Raw genomic sequence first — 19,134 nt, forward strand, 5'->3', positions numbered from 1 at the left:
CCCCAGGAACCTCCCCGGACCCACCGGGAACCCCGAAACCTCCCGGACCCCCCCCCCCCAGCCCCGCAGCCCCTCCGGGACCCCCGCACGGAGACCCCCGGGTGCGTCCGCAGCAGCTTTATTACAAAAGTGCCCCCCCCCGGGCTGGGGGGACCCCCGTGTCCCCTCCCGGTGCCCCCGGGGGTGCCCCCAGCCCCCCCCGGTCCGTGGTCCCGGTGCCCCCGAGGGCTCCGGGGGCCGATTTTGGGGTGCAGATTTTGGGGGGGGGGGGGGGGGGTCACCCCCGGGTGCCGCTCCCGCGCTCCCCCAGCAGCCAGTAGGTCCTGAGCTTGCCTTTGCCCTGGGGGGGATTTGGGGGGACCCCCGAGTTTGGGGGGGACCCCGGGGTGTGGGGGAGGGTCTGGGGGTACCCCGGGGTGTGGGGGAGGGTCTGGGGGTACCCCCGGGGTTTGGGGGATGGGGGGGATTTGGGGGGACCCCGGGGTTTGGGGTGCAGGGGGAGGGTCTGGGGGTACCCTGGGGTTTGGGGGAGGGTCTGGGGGTACCCCGGGGTTTGGGGTGCAGGGGGTTCCCCACTGGGGTGGCACTGGGGGGGGATTGGGGCAGTTTGAGGGGGGGGTTGGGGCAATTTGGGGGTATTGGGGTAGTTTTAAGGGGGGGCTCAGGGCAGTTTTGGGGGGGCTCAGGGCAGTTTTGGGGGGGCTCAGGGCAGTTTTGGGGGCTCAGGGCAGTTTTGGGGGGTCAGGGCAGTTTTGGGGGGGCTCAGGGCAGTTTGGGGGGGCTCAGGGCAGTTTTGGGGGGGCTCAGGGCAGTTTTGGGGGGCTCAGGGCAGTTTGGGGGGGGCTCAGGGCAGTTTGGGGGGGCTCAGGGCAGTTCTGGGGGGGGCTCAGGGCAGTTCTGAGGGTATCAGGGCAGTTTTGGGGGGCTCAGGGCAGTTTTGGGGGGGCTCAGGGCAGTTTTGGGGGGCTCAGGGCAGTTTTGGGGGCTCAGGGCAGTTCTGGGGGGGCTCAGGGCAGTTTGGGGGGGGTCAGGGCAGTTTTGGGGGGGTCAGGGCAGTTCTGGGGGGGTGTCAGGGCAGTTTGGGGGGGCTCAGGGCAGTTTTGGGGGCTCAGGGCAGTTTGGGGGGCTCAGGGCAGTTTGGGGGGCTCAGGGCAGTTCTGGGGGGGTGTCAGGGCAGTTTTGGGGGGCTCAGGGCAGTTTGGGGGGGCTCAGGGCAGTTTGGGGGGGCTCAGGGCAGTTTGGGGGGCTCAGGGCAGTTTGGGGGGGCTCAGGGCAGTTTTGGGGGCTCAGGGCAGTTTTGGGGGGCTCAGGGCAGTTTGGGGGTGTCAGGGCAGTTTGGGGGGGCTCAGGGCAGTTTGGGGGGGCTCAGGGCAGTTTTGGGGGGCTCAGGGCAGTTTTGGGGGGCTCAGGTCTCACCTTCATCTCCACGTCCCCCCGCAGCTCCAGCTCGAAGCAGCCGAACTCCTCCAGCACGGCCTTGGTGACCCCCGAGATGTGGATCTTCAGGGCTGGGGGGGTGGCACCCTCAGCACCCCGGGCTGTCCCCACAGTGTCCCCAGGCTGTCCCATGGTGTCCCCACGGTGTCCCCAGGCTGTCCCTGGGCCATCCCCAGGCTGTCCCAGGGCCATCCCCACGGTGTCCCCACAGTGTCCCCAGGGTGTCCCCGTGGTGTCCCCATGGTGTCCCAGTCTGTCCCCATGGTGTCCCAGTCTGTCCCCATGGTGTCCCACAGTGTCCCCGTGGTGTCCCATGGTGTCCCATGGTGTCACCATGGTGTCCCCGTGGTGTCCCAGTCTGTCCCGTGGTGTCCCCGTGGTGTCCCAGTCTGTCCCCAGCGTGTCCCCGTGGTGTCCCCAGGCTGTCCCCGTGGTGTCCCAGGCTGTCCCCAGTCTGTCCCCGTGGTGTCCCCGTGGTGTCCCAGGCTGTCCCCATGGTGTCCCCATGGTGTCCCAGTCTGTCCCATGGTGTCCCCGTGGTGTCCCAGTCTGTCCCCAGCGTGTCCCCATGGTGTCCCCAGGCTGTCCCCGTGGTGTCCCAGGCTGTCCCCAATCTGTCCCCGTGGTGTCCCCATGGTGTCCCCATGGTGTCCCCATGGTGTCCCCATGGTGTCCCCGTGGTGTCCCATGGTGTCCCTGAGGTGTCCCCGAGGTGTCCCCAGGCTGTCCCCAGGGTGTCCCAGGCTGTCCCCAGTCTGTCCTATGGTGTCTCCATGGTGTCCCCGTGGTGTCCCATGGTGTCCCAGTCTGTCCCCGTGGTGTCCCAGTCTGTCCTGTGGTGTCTCCGTGGTGCCCCCATGGTGTCCCCGTGGTGTCCCATGGTGTCCCAGTCTGTCCCTGTGGTGTCCCCGTGGTGTTCTGGTGGTGTCCTGGTGGTGTCCCCATGGTGTCCCAGTCTGTCCCCGTGGTGTCCCCGTGTGTCCCAGTCTGTCCCCGTGGTGTCCCAGGCTGTCCCCAGGCTGTCCCCAGTCTGTCCCCGTGGTGTCCCCATGGTGTCCCAGTCTGTCCCCACGGTGTCCCCGTGTGTCCCCACGGCGCTCACCCTCTCCGTTGGACTCCATGCGCGAGGCCGTGTTCACGGTGTCCCCGAACAGGCAGTACCGCGGCATCTTCAGCCCCACCACGCCCGCACACACCGGGCCTGGGGACGCCTGGCTGTCACCCCGGGGCCCTCTGAGATGGCACTGCCCTCCTGGGCCACCCCTGGGCCACCCCTGGGCCACCCCGGGGCCACCGCTGCCCTCTGAGATGGCACTGATGGCACCCTGTTCCCGTTCCCGTTCCCGTTCCCGTTCCCACCGGTGTGGATGCCGATGCCCATCCCCGTTCCCATCCCCATCCCCGTTCCCGTTCCCGTCCCCGTTCCCACCGGTGTGGATGCCCATCCCCATCCCCGTTCCCGTTCCCGTTCCCGTTCCCGTTCCCGTTCCCGTTCCCACCGGTGTGGATGCCCATCCCCGTTCCCATCCCCATCCCCGTTCCCGTTCCCGTTCCCGTTCCCGTTCCCGTTCCCACCGGTGTGGATGCCCATCCCCGTTCCCATCCCCATCCCCGTTCCCGTTCCCGTTCCCGTTCCCGTTCCCGTTCCCACCGGTGTGGATGCCCATCCCCGTTCCCGTTCCCACCGGTGTGGATGCCCATCCCCATCCCCGTTCCCGTTCCCGTTCCCGTCCCCGTTCCCACCGGTGTGGATGCCCATCCCCGTCCCGTTCCCGTTCCCGTTCCCACCGGTGTGGATGCCCATCCCCGTTCCCGTTCCCGTTCCCGTTCCCGTTCCCGTTCCCACCAGTGTGGATGCCCATCCCCATCCCCGTTCCCATCCCCATTCCCGTTCCCGTTCCCGTTCCCACCGGTGTGGATGCCCATCCCCATTTCCCGTTCCCGTTCCCGTTCCCGTTCCCGTTCCCGTTCCCGTTCCCGTTCCCACCGGTGTGGATGCCCATCCCCATCCCCATTCCCGTTCCCGTTCCCATCCCCGTCCCCGTTCCCGTTCCCGTCCCCGTTCCCACCGGTGTGGATGCCCATCCCCGTTCCCGTTCCCGTTCCCGTTCCCGTTCCCGTCCCCGTCCCCGTTCCCGTCCCCGTTCCCACCGGTGTGGATGCCCATCCCCATCCCCGTTCCCGTTCCCGTTCCCGTTCCCGTTCCCATTCCTGTTCCCACCGGTGTGGATGCCCATCCCCATTCCCGTTCCCATCCCCGTTCCCGTTCCCGTTCCCGTCCCCGTTCCCATCCCCATTTCCCGTTCCCGTCCCCGTTCCCGTTCCCACCGGTGTGGATGCCCATCCCCATCCCCGTTCCCGTCCCCGTTCCCGTCCCCGTTCCCGTTCCCGTTCCCACCGGTGTGGATGCCGATGCGCAGCTCCAGCTGCTGCTGCGGCCGGTGGCGGATGCGGAAGGAGCGCACGGCGTCCAGCAGGGCCAGCGCCATCCGCGCCACCTCCCGCGCGTGCAGCTTCCCGTTGCGCACCGGCAGCCCCGACACCACCATGTAGGCGTCGCCGATGGTCTCCACCTGCGGCGGGAGGAGCACCGGGAATCCCGGGAATTCCGCCGGGAACGGCCCCGGGGTGGGATGGGAGGGGAGAGACCAGCCCCGGGAATTCCGCTGGGAACGGCCCCGGGAATTCCACCGGGAACGGTCCCGGGATGGGATGGGAGGGGAGAGAACAGCCCCGGGAATTCCGCTCCCGGGATGGGAGGGACCAGTCCCGGGAATTCCACCGGGAACGGCCCCGGGGTGGGATGGGAGGGGAGAGAACAGCCCCGGGAATTCCGCTCCCGGGATGGGAGGGACCAGTCCCGGGAATTCCGCCGGGAACGGCCCCGGGAATTCCGCAGGGAACGGCCCCGGGGTGGGATGGGAGGGGAGAGAACAGCCCCGGGAATTCTGCTCCCGGGATGGGAGAGACCAGCCCCGGGAATTCCGCCGGGAACGGCCCCGGGGTGGGATGGGAGGGGAGAGACCAGCCCCGGGAATTCTGCTCCCGGGATGGGAGGGGAAGGACCAGCCCCGGGAATTCCGCGGGGAAAGGCCCCGGGAATTCCACCGGGAATGGCCCCGGGGTGGGAGGGGAGGGGAGAGAACAGCCCCGGGAATTCCGCGGGGAACGGCCCCGGGAAAGGACCAGCACCGGGAATTCTGTGGGGAACGGCCCCGGGAATTCTGCGGGGACCAACCCCGGGAGGGAAGGGACCAGCCCCGGGAATTCTCCAGGGAACAGCCCCAGGAATTCCACCGGGAACAGCCCCGGGAATTCCACCGGGAACAGCCCTGGGAATTCCACCGGGAACGGCCCCGGGATGGGAGGGACACCAGCCCCGGGGGTGTCCCGGGAACACCTGGAGGTGGCACCGGGGGCAGGGCACAGGTTGGGCAGTGATCCTGGAATTTTGGGATTGTGGGATTCCCCAATTCTGGGATTTTGGGATTCTGGGATTCCCCGATTCTGGGATTTTGGGATTCTGGGATTCCCCAATTCTGGGATTTTGGGATTGTGGGATTCCCCAATTCTGGGATTTTGGGATTCTGGGATTCCCCAATTCTGGGATTTTGGGATTCTGGGATTCCCTGATTCTGGAATTTTGGGATTCTGGGATTCCCCAATTCTGGGATTTTGGGAGTCCCTGATTCTGGAATTTTGGGATTCTGGAATTTTGGGATTCTGGGATTCCCTGACTCTGGAATTTTGGGATTCTGGAATTTTGGGATTCTGGGATTCCCTGACTCTGGAATTTTGGGATTCTGGGAGTCCCTGATTCTGGAATTTTGGGATTCTGGAATTTTGGGATTCTGGAATTTTGGGATTCTGGGATTCCCTGACTCTGGAATTTTGGGCTTCTGGGATTCCCCAATTCTGGAATTCTGGGATTCTGGCATTCCTGCCATTTTCCCGATCCTGGAACCCCGTGACACCCACGGGGGGGGGGGACGTGCCCAACACATCCCCACACATCCCCGCCCGTCCCCTCCCTGTCCCTAACCCCCCCAAGGCGTCCCCCAGGTGTCCCCCTCACCTTGTAGACGTCGAAGTTGTCGATGATGGCGTCGAAGCAGGTGTAGAGGTCGTTGAGCAGCGTCACCACCTGCATGGGCGTGCTCTGGGCCGACAGCGCCGTGAAGCCCACGATGTCGCTGAAGTAGATGGTGACGCTGTCGAACGCCTCCGCCTGCACCGTCTCGCCCCTCTTGAGCTGCTCTGCCACCGAACTGGGGGACAGCACGGGGGGGTCAGGGCGGGCACGGCCCCCCGGCGCCCCCCGGGACCCTCCCGGAGCTCACTGGGGCAGGATCTGGTAGAGCAGAGCCTCGGCCTTGCGCTTCTCCTCCAGGTAGGCCTGGGTGCGCTCCTCCACCAGCTCCTCCAGGTTGTTGGCGTATTGCTCCATGCGGGACAGGAGGTTGTCCAGGATGTTGGTGCTGCTCTCCCTGCGGGAACGGGGTCACCTCCCACCTGGGGACCCTTTTTGGGGGTCACCTCCCACCTGGGGACCCTTTTCAGGGGTCACCTCCCACCTGGCGATCCTTTTTGGGTGTCACCTCCCACCTGGCGATCCTTTCTGAGGGTCACCTCCCACCTGGGTACCCTTTTCAGGGGTCACCTCCCAACTGGGGACTCTTTTCAGGGGTCACCTCCCACCTGGGGACTCTTTTCGGGGTCACCTCCCACCTGGGGACCCTTTTTGAGGGTCACCTCCCACCTGGGGACCCTTTTCGGGGGTCACCTCTCACGTGGGGACCCTTCCTTGGAGTCACCACCCACTCAGAGACCCTCTCTGGATGTCACCCCTCACCCAGGGACCCTCTCTGGATGTCACCCCTCACCCAGGGACCCTCTCTGGATGTCACCCCTCACCCAGGGACCCTCTCTGGATGTCACCTCTCATGTGGGGACCCTTTCCTTGGGGTCACCCCTCACCCAGGGACCCTTCCTTGGGGTCACCCCGGGCCCGTGGGCGGGGGTCCATGGTGGCACCTGTTGAACTTGCGGAGCTGGACCTTGATCTGGTTGAAGTCGGGGTGCTCCAGGACGTCCTCGGCCCAGCAGTGCTGCATCAGCTGCCCCAGCTCCTCCAGGTGGCAGCCGACGTTGGCCGAGGGCCGGAAGCTGGGCCGCTCCCCGCTCTTCACCCGCTCGATGATCTCTGCGGGGACGGGCACCGTCACCCCCCAGGGCTCACCAGCCGGGGGTCCAAACACCCACTGGCCACTCCAGTAACCCATCAGAAGGCCCCAGAACCCATCAGAAGGACCCAGAACCCATCAGAGGGTCCCAGAACCCATCAGAAGGACCCAGAACCCATCAACGGGTCCAAGAACCCATCAACGGGTTCAAGAACTCATCGGTGGGTCCAAAAACCCATTGGCCAGTCCAGTAACTCATCAGAAGGTCCCAGAACCCATCAGTGGGTCCAAAAACCCATCAGAAGGTCCCAGAACCCATCCGTGGGTCCAAAAACCCATTGGCCAGTCCAGTAACTCATCAGAAGGTCCCAGAACCCATCAATGGGTCCAAAAACCCATCTGTGGGTCCAAGAACCCATTGGCCAGTCCAAGAACTCATTGGCCAGTCCAAGAACTCATCAGAAGGTCCCAGAACCCATCAGCAGGTCCAACCATCCATTGGTGAGTCCAACAACCCATCCGTGGGTCCAGGAAGGCATCACCAGGTCCAAGGACTCATCACCGGGTCCAACCATCCATCACCAGGTCCAAGAACCCATCAATGGTTCCAACCCATCCATGGATCATCCAAGAATGGATCAATGGATCACCCAAGAACGGATCAATGGATCATCCAAGAACGGATCAATGGATCATCCAAGAACCCATCAATGGTTCCAACCCATCCATGGATCATCCAAGAACCCATCAGAACGTCCAAGAATGGATCAACGGCTCACCCAAGAATGGATCAATGGATCACCCAAGAATGGATCAATGGATCATCCAAGAATGGATCAATGGCTCACCCAAGAATGGATCAATGATTCATCCAAGAATGGATCAATGGATCATCCAAGAACCCATCAATGGTTCCAAGCACCCATCAGAACATCCAAGAATGGATCAATGGATCATCCAAGAATGGATCAATGGATCATCCAAGAACCCATCAATGGTTCCAACCACCCATGAATGCATCCAAGAACGGATCAATGGCTCACCCAAGAACGGATCAATGGATCACCCAAGAATGGATCAATGGATCACCCAAGAATGGATCAATGGATCACCCAAGAATGGATCAATGGATCACCCAAGAATGGATCAATGGACCACCCAAGAACCCATCAATGGTTCCAACCACCCATGACCACACCCAAGAATGGATCAATGGATCATCCAAGAACCCATTAATGGATCCAACCACCCATGGACACATCCAAGAATGGATCAATGGCTCACCCAAGAATGGATCAATGGCTCACCCAAGAACCATCAATGGTTCCAACCACCCATGACCCCACCCAAGAATGGATCAATGGCTCCACTCACCCACGAACACCTCCCGACCCCACCCCCCCCCCAGCAGGTCCCCTGCGCGTCCCCCCGCGTCCCCGCTGACCTTTGGGGCTGAGCTCCACGCCCTCCACGTAGAAGACGCCGCTGCGCAGCGCGATCTCCTGCAGGATGATGCCGAAGCTGTAGACGTCGCCCTTCTGCGTGCCCCGCGCCGGCGGCTCCTCCATGCGCAGCAGCTCCGGCGCCGTCCACAGCTTCTCTGCGGCACCGGGGACCCGGTCAGCCCGGGGGACACTCGGGGGACACTCAGGGGACACCGGGGGAGGGGGACGCGGCGGGGTCTCACTGGCGAAGAGCACGTGGGTGTCGTCGCCGTCGGGCGGCACGCGGAAGCTCTCCAGGCCGTAGTCGGTGATCTTGAGCACGAAGCGCGAGTCCACCACGCAGTTGGAGGACTTGAGGTTGCCGTGGGACACGATGACGCCGTTGTGCAGGAATTGCATCCCCTGCGAGGGGGCAGAGGGGGCTCGGGCACGGCTGGAGACCCCCGGGGGGTGGGGGAGGGATGTGGGGTGGGGGAGATCTGTGGGGTGGGGGAGGGATGTGGGGTGGGGGTTCCTGTGGGATGTAGGACCCCTGTGGGGTGGGGGTTCCTGTGGGATGTAGGACCCCTGTGGGGTGGGGGTTCCTGTGGGATGTAGGACCCCTGTGGGGTGGGGGGTTCCTGTGGGATGTAGGACCCCTGTGGGGTGGGGGTTCCTGTGGGATGTAGGACCCCTGTGGGGTGGGGGTTCCTGTGGGATGTAGGACCCCTGTGGGGTGGGGGTTCCTGTGGGATGTAGGACCCCTGTGGGGTGGGGGGTTCCTGTGGGATGTAGGACCCCTGTGGGGTGGGGGTTCCTGTGGGATGTAGGACCCCTGTGGGGTGGGGGTTCCTGTGGGATGGGGGATCCCTGTGGGATATGGGATCCTTGTGGGATATGGGATTTCTATGGGATGAGGGACCCCTGTAGGATGGAGGATTCCTGTGGAAAGGGGGATTTCTATGGGATGGGGATCCCTGTGGGATGGGGGTTCCTGTGGGGTGGGGGATGTCCTTGGGGTGGGGGAAACCTGTGGGGCGGGGGATCCTTGTGGGATGGGGACCCGTGTGGGGTGGGGGAGATCTGTGGGATTTCTATGGGATGGGGGACCTTGTGGGATGGGGGACCTTGTGGGATGGGGGATTCCTGTGGGATGGGGGAGATCTGTGGGGTGGGGACCCCTGTGGGGTGGGGACCCCTGTGGGGTGGGGGACCCCCTGGCCACATCACCGCTACCTTGACGATGTCGTTGGTGAGGGAGTAGCGGAACATCCAGTCCAGGGTGATGCTCTCGTTCTCCAGGATGTCCTGGGGACACGGGGGTGAGGGGCGGCCCCGGGCCGGGGGTCCCGCTCCCATCCCAGTCCCGGTGCAGCCCGAGGAGGGTCCCGGTCCCAGAGCAGCTCCGGGAGGGTCTCGGTCCCAGTCCCGACCCTGGTGCAGCCCCGGGAGGGTCCCGGTCCCGTCCCGGTCCCATCCCAGTCCCAGAGCAGCCCGAGGAGGGTCCTGGTCCCAGAGCAGCCCCGGGAGGGTCTCGGTCCCGTCCCGGTCCCGGTGCAGTCCCATCCCGGTCCAGTCCCAGCCCCGTCCCGTCCCGGTCCTAGAGCAGCCCCGGGAGGGTCCCGGTCCCGGTGCAGCTCCGGGAGGGTCTCGGTCCCATCCCGGTCCCGGTGCAGCCCCGGGAGGGTCTCGGTCCCGTCCCGGTGCCGGTCCCAGCCCCGTTCCGGTCCCGGTCCCAGAGCAGCCCCGGGAGGGTCTCGGTCCCGTCCCCGTGCCGGTCCCGGTGCAGCCCCGTCCCGGTCCCGGCCGTACCTGGAGGCTCCCTCGCGGGCAGTACTCGGTCAGGATGCAGATGTTGGGCGGGTCGGTGCAGGCGCCGATGAACCGCGTCAGGTGCTCGTTCTGCACGTCCCGCATCTGCCGGGGGCAGCGGGGGTGGGCGGGGGTCCCGCCGTGTCCCCCCCGGCCCGGGGCCACCCCCCGGGGTCACCCACGTACGTGTTTCAGCTCGAACAGCACCTTGCGCGTCAGCTCGATGCGTTTGCGGTTCAAGTGCTTCACGGCCACCAGGTTACCCTGCGGGGACACGGAGGGGTGGCGACACCGCGCTGGGGACACCGGGGTGGCGACACGGCGGGGGGAGGGTCCCCCCTGCTGCCCCGCCCCCCTACCTTGTAATAGGCGGTCTTGGCGTACACCTGGAACTGCCCCTCGGCCGTCATCAGCGAGCCGTAGTTGGAGCCCCTCTGTGCCGGGGGCGGGGGGTGAGCCCGGGGTGACGCCGATCCTCCCGTCCCGAGACCCCCAGCGGGGCTGTGCGGTGGCCCCGATCCCCAAAATCCCCGGTCCCTGAGCAGTGGGGTGACCCCAGACCCCAAAATCCCCGGTCCCTGAGCAGTGGGGTGACCCCAGCCCCAAAATCCCCGGTCCCTGAGCAGTGGGGTGACCCCAGTCCCCAAAATCCCCCATCCCCGACCCCAAAATCCCCTGTCCCAGGGCTGTGGGGTGACCCCGGTCCCCAAAATCCCCGGTCCCTGAGCTGTGGGGTGATCCTGGTCCCCAAAATCCCCGGTCCCTGAGCTGTGGGGTGACCCCAATTCCCCAAAATCCTGGTCCCTGAGCTGTGGGGTGACCCCAGACCCCAAAATCCCCGGTCCCTGAGCTGTGGGGTGACCCCAGCCCCAAAATCCCCCATCCCCGACCCCAAAATCCCCTGTCCCCGACCCCAAAATCCCCGTCCCAGGGCTGTGGGGTGATCCCAATCCCCTCAATTCCCGGTCCCCGAGCTGTGGGGTGATCCTGGTCCCCAAAATCCTGGTCCCTGAGCTGTGGGGTGACCCCAATTCCCCAAAATCCCGGTCCCCAAGCTGTGGGGTGACCCCAATCCCCAAATCCCCACTCCCCGAGCTGTGGGGTGACCCCAATTCCCAATCCCTCAGCACAGATATGGGACACCCTCTGTCCCCCCAATCCCCGAGCGGGGCCGGGGGGTGACCCCGACCTCTGATCCCCACGGGGGGCCATGGGGTGAACCCAGCCCCGCTCCCCCCGGTGCCCCCGCTCCCCCCGGTGCCCCTGCTCCCCCCGGTGCCCCCGGTGCCCCCGGTGCCCACCAGGGACAGGGTGAGCTTGCTGCCGGCGCTCCTCAGGTGTTTCTCCAGGCTGCTCATCTGCACGTCCTCCCAGCGCACCCTCCACAGCTCGGCCGCCAGCTCCTTCTCCAGCTGCAGCTTCCTGCGCCCGCGGGGGGCTCCGTGAGACCCCGGCCCGCGCCCCCCGCCCCTCCCCGCGGTGCCAGCCCCCTCCCCTCACCTGCAGATGAAGAAGGAGGTGACGGTGATGGCCATGAGGATCAGGCTGACCACGAGCGACAGCACCTCCAGCGTGGACAGCGAGGCTGCCGGCGACACCAGGGGGCGGTCAGGGCCCGGGGGAGGGGGGAGGGGTGGGGCGGGGGTCTCGGGGCTCTCCCCTCCCCCCCCTCACCTTTGCGGCACTGCGGGTCGGTGCCCTCGAAGCCGCAGGGGGGGACATCGGGCGGGACCGCCTTGCCCGGCCAGTGGATCTCTCTGCCCGGCACCATCTGGATCTTCTTGGTGGTGCCGTTGTAGTTGGCCACGATCTTTGGGATGGGGAGGGGGTGCAAGGAATGGGTGGGGGGGGAGCCCCCGGAGCCCCTCCCCACTCAGCCCGGGCCTGGCTGCCCCCCCCCGGCCGGGGCTCACCTGGAATTCCCCGTGCTCGGGGTCCATGTCCCACAGGGAGTAGTCGCTCTCCCGGTCCCCCTGCTCGTCGATCTTCAGGAAGCCGGTGACACCTGGGGAGGGTGGGGGAGGGGCTGGGGGGACCCTCCGGGGGGGCTCAGGTCCCCAAAACCTCACCTGGGAGTGGGGCTGATGGGGAATGGTGGGACAGGCACCGGGCTGGGAGGGGGATGGGGGTGGGGGGGCCTCGATCCCCAAAATCTCACCTGGGAGTGGGGCTGGGGGTGGGGAATGGCAGGTGACACCTGGGGAGGGTGAGGGAGGGGCTGGGGGGCTCAGGTCCCCAAAATCTCACCTGGGAGTGGGGCTGGGGGTGGGGAATGGCAGGTGACACCTGAGGAGGATGAGGGAGGGGCTGGGGGGACCCTCCGGGGGGGTTCAGGTCCCCAAAATCTCACCTGGGAGTGGGGCTGGGGGTGGGGAATAGCAGGTGACACCTGGGGAGGGAGGGTGAGGGGCTGAGGGGGCTCAGGTCCCCAAAATCTCACCTGGGAGTGGCGCGGTGGGACTGGCAGCGGGCTGGGAGGGGGACGGGGCTGGGGACAAGGACGGGCTGGGGACGGGAGGGGACAGGGCGGGGGGACAGGCCGGGAGGGGCCGGGGCGGGGCCGGCTCTCACCGTGGAAGGTGCGGTTCCACATCTGGCGGGTGACGGCCCGGGCGTCGCTGACGGAGCCGCCGCGCTCCAGCGTCTCGTGGAGCGCCTGGGCGTAGAGCAGGAGCCCGTCGTGGAAGGCGGCGGCGATGAAATTCACCTGGGGACGGGGAAATCAACATCTGGGGGCCGGGAAATCAACATCTGGGGACGGGGAAATCGACATCTGGGGGCGGGGAAATCATCTGGGGACGGGGAAATCAACATCTGGGGACGGGGAATTCATCTGGGGACAGGGAAATCAACATCTGGGGGCGGGGAAAGCAACATCTGGGGACGGGGAAAGCAACATCTGGGGACGGGGAAATCGACATCTGGGGGCGGGGAAATCGACATCTGGGGGCGGGGAAATCGACATCTGGGGGCGGGGAATCAACATCTGGGGACGGGGAAATCAACATCTGGGGACGGGGAAATCAACATCTGGGGACGGGGAAATCATCTGGGGACGGGGAAATCAACATCTGGGGAGGGGGAAATCAACATCTGGGGACGGGGAAAGCAACATCTGGGGACGGGGAAATCAACATCTGGGGGCGGGGAAATCATCTGGGGACGGGGAAATCAACATCTGGCGATGGGGAAATCAACATCTGGGGACGGGGAATTCATCTGGGGACAGGGAAATCAACATCTGGGGACGGGGAAATCAACATCTGGGGAGGGGGAAATCATCTGGGGACAGGGAAATCAACATCTGGGGACGGGGAATTGTATATATTATATATTATATTATATTATATTATATTATATTATATTATATTATATTATGTTATGTTATGTTATGTTATGTTATGTTATGTTATGTTATGTTATGTTATGTTATGTTATATTATATTATATTATATTATATTATATTATATTATATTATAAATCATCCTTCAGAAGCACGCAGTCAAGGCTCTCATCTCTTCCCTCACCCTGGGACCCCAGCACAGTCCCCAGCTCCACCCCGTGCCCCCCTCGCCGCTCCCGTGTCCCTCCCGGTGTCCCGTTGTCTCCCCCAGTGTCCCGGTGTCCCCTCCCGGTGTCCTGGTGTTCCCTCCCGGTGTCCCGCCGGTGTCCCGGTGTCCCGGTGTCCCCCCGGTGTCCCCTCCCGGTGCCCCGGTGTCCCGGTGTCCCCCCCGGTGTCCCGGTGTCGCACCAGTCCGTCCTGCACGGAGAAGTTGAAGTGCTCCCGCGCCTCCTCCTTGAGGCGCTGCAGGAAGGGCCGGTACTCGGCGTTCTGGGGCTCCTTGTAGGTGATGATGGTGACAGCCTGCCGGGGGACAGGGCTGCGGCGCCTGGGCACGCACACCTGCCCGGCCGTGCCCACCTGCCCGGCCGTGCCCACCTGGGCGTGTCCCTGCCCACCCGGGGCCATCCGTGCCCACCTTGCTGCGTTCCCCGTGCCCACCCGGCCGTGTCCCTGCCTACCCGGGGCCATCTGTGCCCACCTGGCCGTGTCCCTGTGCCCACCCGGCGTGTCCCTGCCCACCTGGAGCCATCTGTGCCCACCTGGCTATGTCCCCCTGCACACCTTGCTGTAACCCCCTACCCATTTGGCCATGTCCCCCTGCCCACCTGCCCTGCCTGCCTGGGGCCATCTGTGCCCACCTGGCCATGTCCCCGCCCACCTGGGCGTGCCGTGCCCACCTGGCCATGTCCCCTTGCCCACCTTGCTGTGTCCTCCTGCCCACTTGGCCATGCCCCCACCTGCCCTGCCTGCCTGTGGCCATCTGTGACCACCTGGCCGTGTCCCTGCCCCACCTGGCCGTGCCGTGCCCACCTGGGCGTGTCCCTGCCCACCTGGAGCCACTGTGCCCACCTTGCTGAGTCTCCCGTGCCCACCCGGCCGCCCCCCGTGCCCACCTGGCCGTGCCCCCGCCCTCCCCGTGCCCACCCGGCCGTGCCCCCGCCCTCCCCGTGCCCACCTGGCCGCGCCCCCGTGCCCACCCCGCTCACCTGGAAGGCGCGGCGGGCGCGGGCGTCGTGCGGGTCCCCGCGGAGCCAGGGCCGGCGGGGCTCGGGGAAGCGCTGGCCCTGCAGGCTGGCCCCGAAGGTGTCGATGTAGAAGAAGGCGAAGTCGCCGCCCGTCAGCCCCGCGCGCTCCGCCTGCAGCATCAGCTCCCGCAGCGTGTCCGGGGCGCAGCACACGTACACGACTGCGGGACGGACACACGGACGTGGAGCGGGGACAGCCCCGAGACCCCCGCCCCCATCCCGGGGGTCCCCGGTTAGTGTGTGACACAGCCCCGAGACCCCCGCCCCCATCCCGGGGGTCCCCGGTTAGTGTGTGACACAGCCCCGAGACCCCTGGAGACCCCCGCCCCCATCCCGGGGGTCCCCGGTTAGTGTGTGACACAGCCCCGAGACCCCTGGAGACCCCAGCCCCAATCCCGGGGGTCCCCGGTTATTGTGTGACACAGCCCCGAGACCCCCGCCCCAATCCCGGGGGTCCCCGGTTATTGTGTGACACAGCCCTGAGACCCCCGCCCCAATCCCGGGGATCCCCGGTTATTGTGTGACACAGCCCCGAGACCCCCAAAACCTCTGGGACACTCCTAAAGACCCCCGCCCCGATCCCGGGGGTCCCCGGTTGCTGTGTGACACAGCCCCGAGACCCCCGCCCCAATCCCGGGGGTCCCGGTTAGCGTGTGACACAGCCCTGAGACCCCTGGAGACCCCCGCCCCAATCCTGGGGGTCCCCGGTTGCTGTGTGACACAGCCCCGAGACCCCAGCCCCAATCCCGGGGGTCCCCCCGGCCGTTGCGTGCCACGGGAACGGTTTCGGTGCCCCCGGGGCGGGGGTCCCGACCCCGCTGCCGGCCCCCCCGTGCCCTGCCCGGCGCTGCCCCGGGCGCCAGGCCGCTGCTGGTTTCCTGTTTTCCCGACTCCGTTTCCTCCTCCCCGCGGCCCTGATGGATTCCCGGCGACACCGTGACCCCGGGGCCCCGCCACGGCCCCTCCAGCCCTGCCCACCCCCGGGGGCGCTGAGCCCCACCGCCCACCCCCGGGATCCCGGTGCCCCCCGGGGCTCCCGGTGCCCCCCGGGGCTGGAGCGGTGCCACGGAGCAGGACAGAGCCAGCCCGGGATAGCGGGACAGGTGACAACAGGGGGGGACACAGAGTGGGGAGGGGTCCAGGGGGTCCCGAGGGTCAGGGTGGGGCAGGGGTAGCGTGGGTGGGGTGGGGACAGGTGGGTAAGGGGGGACAGCTGTGGGCGGCTGTGGACAGCCATGGACAGCCATGAATAACCATAAAAAACCCATAAACAACCAAAAACAACCATAAAAAAAACCATAAACAGCCATGAACAACCATAAAAAAAACCTAAAAAAACATGAACAGCTGTGGACAACCATGAACAACCATAAAAAGCCATGAACAGCCATGAACAACCAAAAACAACCATGAACAACCATAAACAACCATGAACAACAGTAAAAAACCATGGACAGGCATGAACAACCATGAACAACCATGAACAACCATAAAAAAACCTAAAAAAAACCATGAATAGCTGTGGACAACCATGAACAACCATAAAAAGCCATGAACAACCATGGACAGGTGTGAACAACCATAAACAACCATGAACAACCGTGTACAGGCACAAACAAACATGGACAGGCATGAACAACTGTGGGCTGCCATGGATGACTGTGTGCAACCACGAACAGCCATGAACAACCATGAACAACTGTGAACAGGTGTGTACAGTCATGAACAGCCATCTACAGGCATGAACAACCATGAAAAACTGTGCACAGCCATGAACAACCGTGTACAGGCATGAACAGCCATAAACAGCCATGAACAACCATGAACAACTGTGTGCTACCACGTACAACTGTGAACAACCATGAACAACCACAAACAACCGTGAACAGCTGTGTACAGCCATGAACAGCCATGTACAGGCATGAACAAACATGAAAAACCGTGCACAGCCATGAAAAACCGTGTACAGGCATGAACAGCCATGAACAGCCATGAACAGCCGTGTACAGCCATGAACAGCCATGGACAACTGTGTACAACCGTGAACAACCACGAACAGGCATGAACAGCCATGAACAACCATGGAGAGCCATGGACAGCCGTGTGCAACCACCAACAGCCATGAACAGCTGTGAACAGCCGTGAACAGCCGTGAACAGCCGTGAACAGCCACGAACAGCCATGAACAACCATGAACAGCGGTGTACAGGCATGAACAGCCGTGAACAGCCGTGAACAGCCGTGTACAATCACACACAGCTGTGAACAGCCACAAACAGCCATGAACAACCACAAACAGCCATGAACAGCTGTGTACAACCATGATCAGCCACGAAGAGCCAGGAGCAGCTATGAACAGCTGTGTACAACCATGATCAGCCACGAACAGCCATGAACAGCCGTGTACAGCCATGTACAATCACACACAGCTGTGAACAACCACAAACAGCCATGAACAACTGTGTGCTACCATGAACAGCCATGAACAGCCATGAACAACCATGAACAGCCATGAACAACCATGAACAGCCATGAACAGATGTGTACAACCATGAAGAGCCATGAACACCCATGAACAGCCATGAACAACCATGAACAGCCATGAACACCCATGAACAGCCATGAACAGCCATGAACAGCCATGAACAACTGTGAACAACTGTGAACAACTGTGTACAGCCGTGTACAGCCGTGTACAGCCGTGTACAATCACACACAGCTGTGAACACCCGTGAGACCCCCGTGAAAACCCCAGCACAGCCGTGAATAACCACGACACGCTGGTGTGAAGCTGTGCACAGCTGGGCACAGCTGCAGACACCCCCGTGCAGCCGTGCCCAGCTGTGCCTGCCACCCACAAACACCCGTGAAACCCCCCGTGAGGCCGGGCACAGCTGGGCACAGCTGGGCACAGCCGTGGCCAGCTGTGAACACCCCTGTAAAGTTGGGCACAGCCATGTATGGCCATGAACACCCGGGCACGGGCGTGCCAAGCCTGGCACGCCCACGGGCACCGGTGTGGGGCTGGGCACTGCCCTGTGGGGCTGGGTACTTACTCCTCAGTGGGGCTGGGCACTGCCCTGAGGGCTGGGTACTCCTCAGTGGGGCTGGGCACTGCCCTGTGAGGCTGGGCACTCCTCAGTGGGGCTGGGCACTGCCCTGTGTGGGGCTGGGCACTCCTGTGTGGGGCTGGGCACTGCCCTGTGGGGCTGGGCACTCCTGTGTGGGGCTGGGCACTCCTCAGTGGGGCTGTGCCATCCTGTGTGGGGCTGTGCCCTCCCGTGTGGGGCTGGGCACTGCCCTGTGGGGCTGGGCACTGCCCTGTGGGGCTGGGCACTGCCCTGTGGGGCTGGGCACTCCCGTGTGGGGTTGGGCAGTCCTCAGTGGGGCTGGGCACTGCCATGTGGAGCTGGGCACTGCCCTGAGGGCCTGGGCACTCCTCAGTGGGGCTGGGCACTCCACAGTGGGGCTGGGCACACCCCTGTGGGGCTGGGCACTCCACTGTGGGGCTGGGCACTCCACTGTGGGGCTGGGCACTGCTCTGTGGGGCTGGGCACTCCTCTAAGGGCTGTGCCCTCCCGTGTGGGGCCGCGCACCGCCCTGTCCCCGTCCCCCCGCCCCGCCGGCCCCGTCCCGGTTCCCCGGCACTCACCGCGCCCCTTCGCCTTGATCTCCTGGATGATGAAGGAGAAGTTGCCGCCGTCGCGGAACACCACGTCCATGACCGTGAGGTTGCGCAGGGTGGGCAGCTGCACGTACAGACCCTCGGCGGCGAAGTAGTAGGGCCGGTCGCCCGCCGGCTCGTCTTGGTACACCAGCAGCGCCCGCCGCGTCCAGTTGAAGCGCCGGTGCAGCTGCACTCCCAGTTCGCCCAGTTTGCGGTAGCTGGGGCCGGCGCGGGTGGTCAAGCCGTACTCCTCGCTCTTGTCGTCGAAGCCGTGCGCCTCGGCCCCCGCCGTGACCAGCGGCAGCTGCCAGTGCCCGGTGAACCGGGCCACCGGAGCGGCCGAGTAGACGCAGCCCGGCCCCAGGAACGCCGCGGGGTGATGGGCGAGCCACAGGTCCACGGCCACCAGCTGCGCGGCCATTTCCGAGCAGACCCCGTGGCGATCCTCGCTGTCGCCGAACACCCAGCCCAGGGTGAAGCCGGGCAGCAGATCCCGCCGGGAATTCACGGCGGCCGCGGCCAAGCTCACGGCGGGTCCCACGCGCGGCCAAGCCCACGGGTAGGTGAGGTTGCGCCGGGGCAGCACCACGGCGAGGGTCAGCGGGGCCGGGGCCGCCCCCGCGGCCGGGAGCGGGGCCAGCAGCGGGGCCAGGAGCGGGGCCAGCACCGCCAGCATCGCCCACGGACGGAGAGTGGCTTCCCCCCCCCGCCCCGCGGCGGGGCTGAGCCCTTGCTCGCCCCCCCCACTGGTGACACAAAGGGCCGTTATCATCCACACCGAGCTTAACTCCTTCCTGCCCGCTCCCCCCGCGGCATTCCAGCCGGGATGGGCGGCGGATGGGGCCGCCCGCCGGTGGGTGGGGACGTTCCCACCCGTGGGGCGGTGGGACGGGATCTGACCCCTCCGCTCTGGGCGGTCGCCGCCACCCAAGTGCCGCTGCTGACCCGGTCACGCGTGGGGCGCTGAGACCCGAGAAACTCGTTAGGGTGCGGGGACATCCCGACCCGCGGAGCCCACGCT

At 65.1% G+C, this 19,134-nt stretch overlaps 1 protein-coding gene across 1 annotated transcript; it reads right to left on the reverse strand.

The window, feature by feature from the left end:
* Positions 1-102: 102 nt before the first annotated feature.
* Positions 103-18,789, reverse strand: NPR1 (natriuretic peptide receptor 1). Its single transcript, XM_059870961.1, has 21 exons — positions 18,099-18,789; positions 14,408-14,607; positions 13,608-13,721; positions 12,428-12,563; positions 11,770-11,861; positions 11,531-11,666; positions 11,357-11,441; positions 11,158-11,278; positions 10,216-10,290; positions 10,043-10,120; positions 9,857-9,961; positions 9,281-9,352; positions 8,308-8,467; positions 8,065-8,220; positions 6,472-6,640; positions 5,778-5,924; positions 5,513-5,705; positions 3,836-4,010; positions 2,540-2,638; positions 1,417-1,508; positions 103-340 (listed from the first exon to the last, which is right to left on the reverse strand). The coding sequence occupies exons 1-21, from the start codon at positions 18,787-18,789 to the stop codon at positions 278-280; spliced, it is 3,159 nt and encodes a 1,052-aa protein (XP_059726944.1). The 3' UTR covers positions 103-277.
* Between the last annotated feature and the right edge of the window lie 345 nt (positions 18,790-19,134).

Source organism: Haemorhous mexicanus, chromosome 31 (genome assembly GCF_027477595.1).
Source record: "Haemorhous mexicanus isolate bHaeMex1 chromosome 31, bHaeMex1.pri, whole genome shotgun sequence".
NCBI classification, from domain to species: domain Eukaryota; kingdom Metazoa; phylum Chordata; class Aves; order Passeriformes; family Fringillidae; genus Haemorhous; species Haemorhous mexicanus.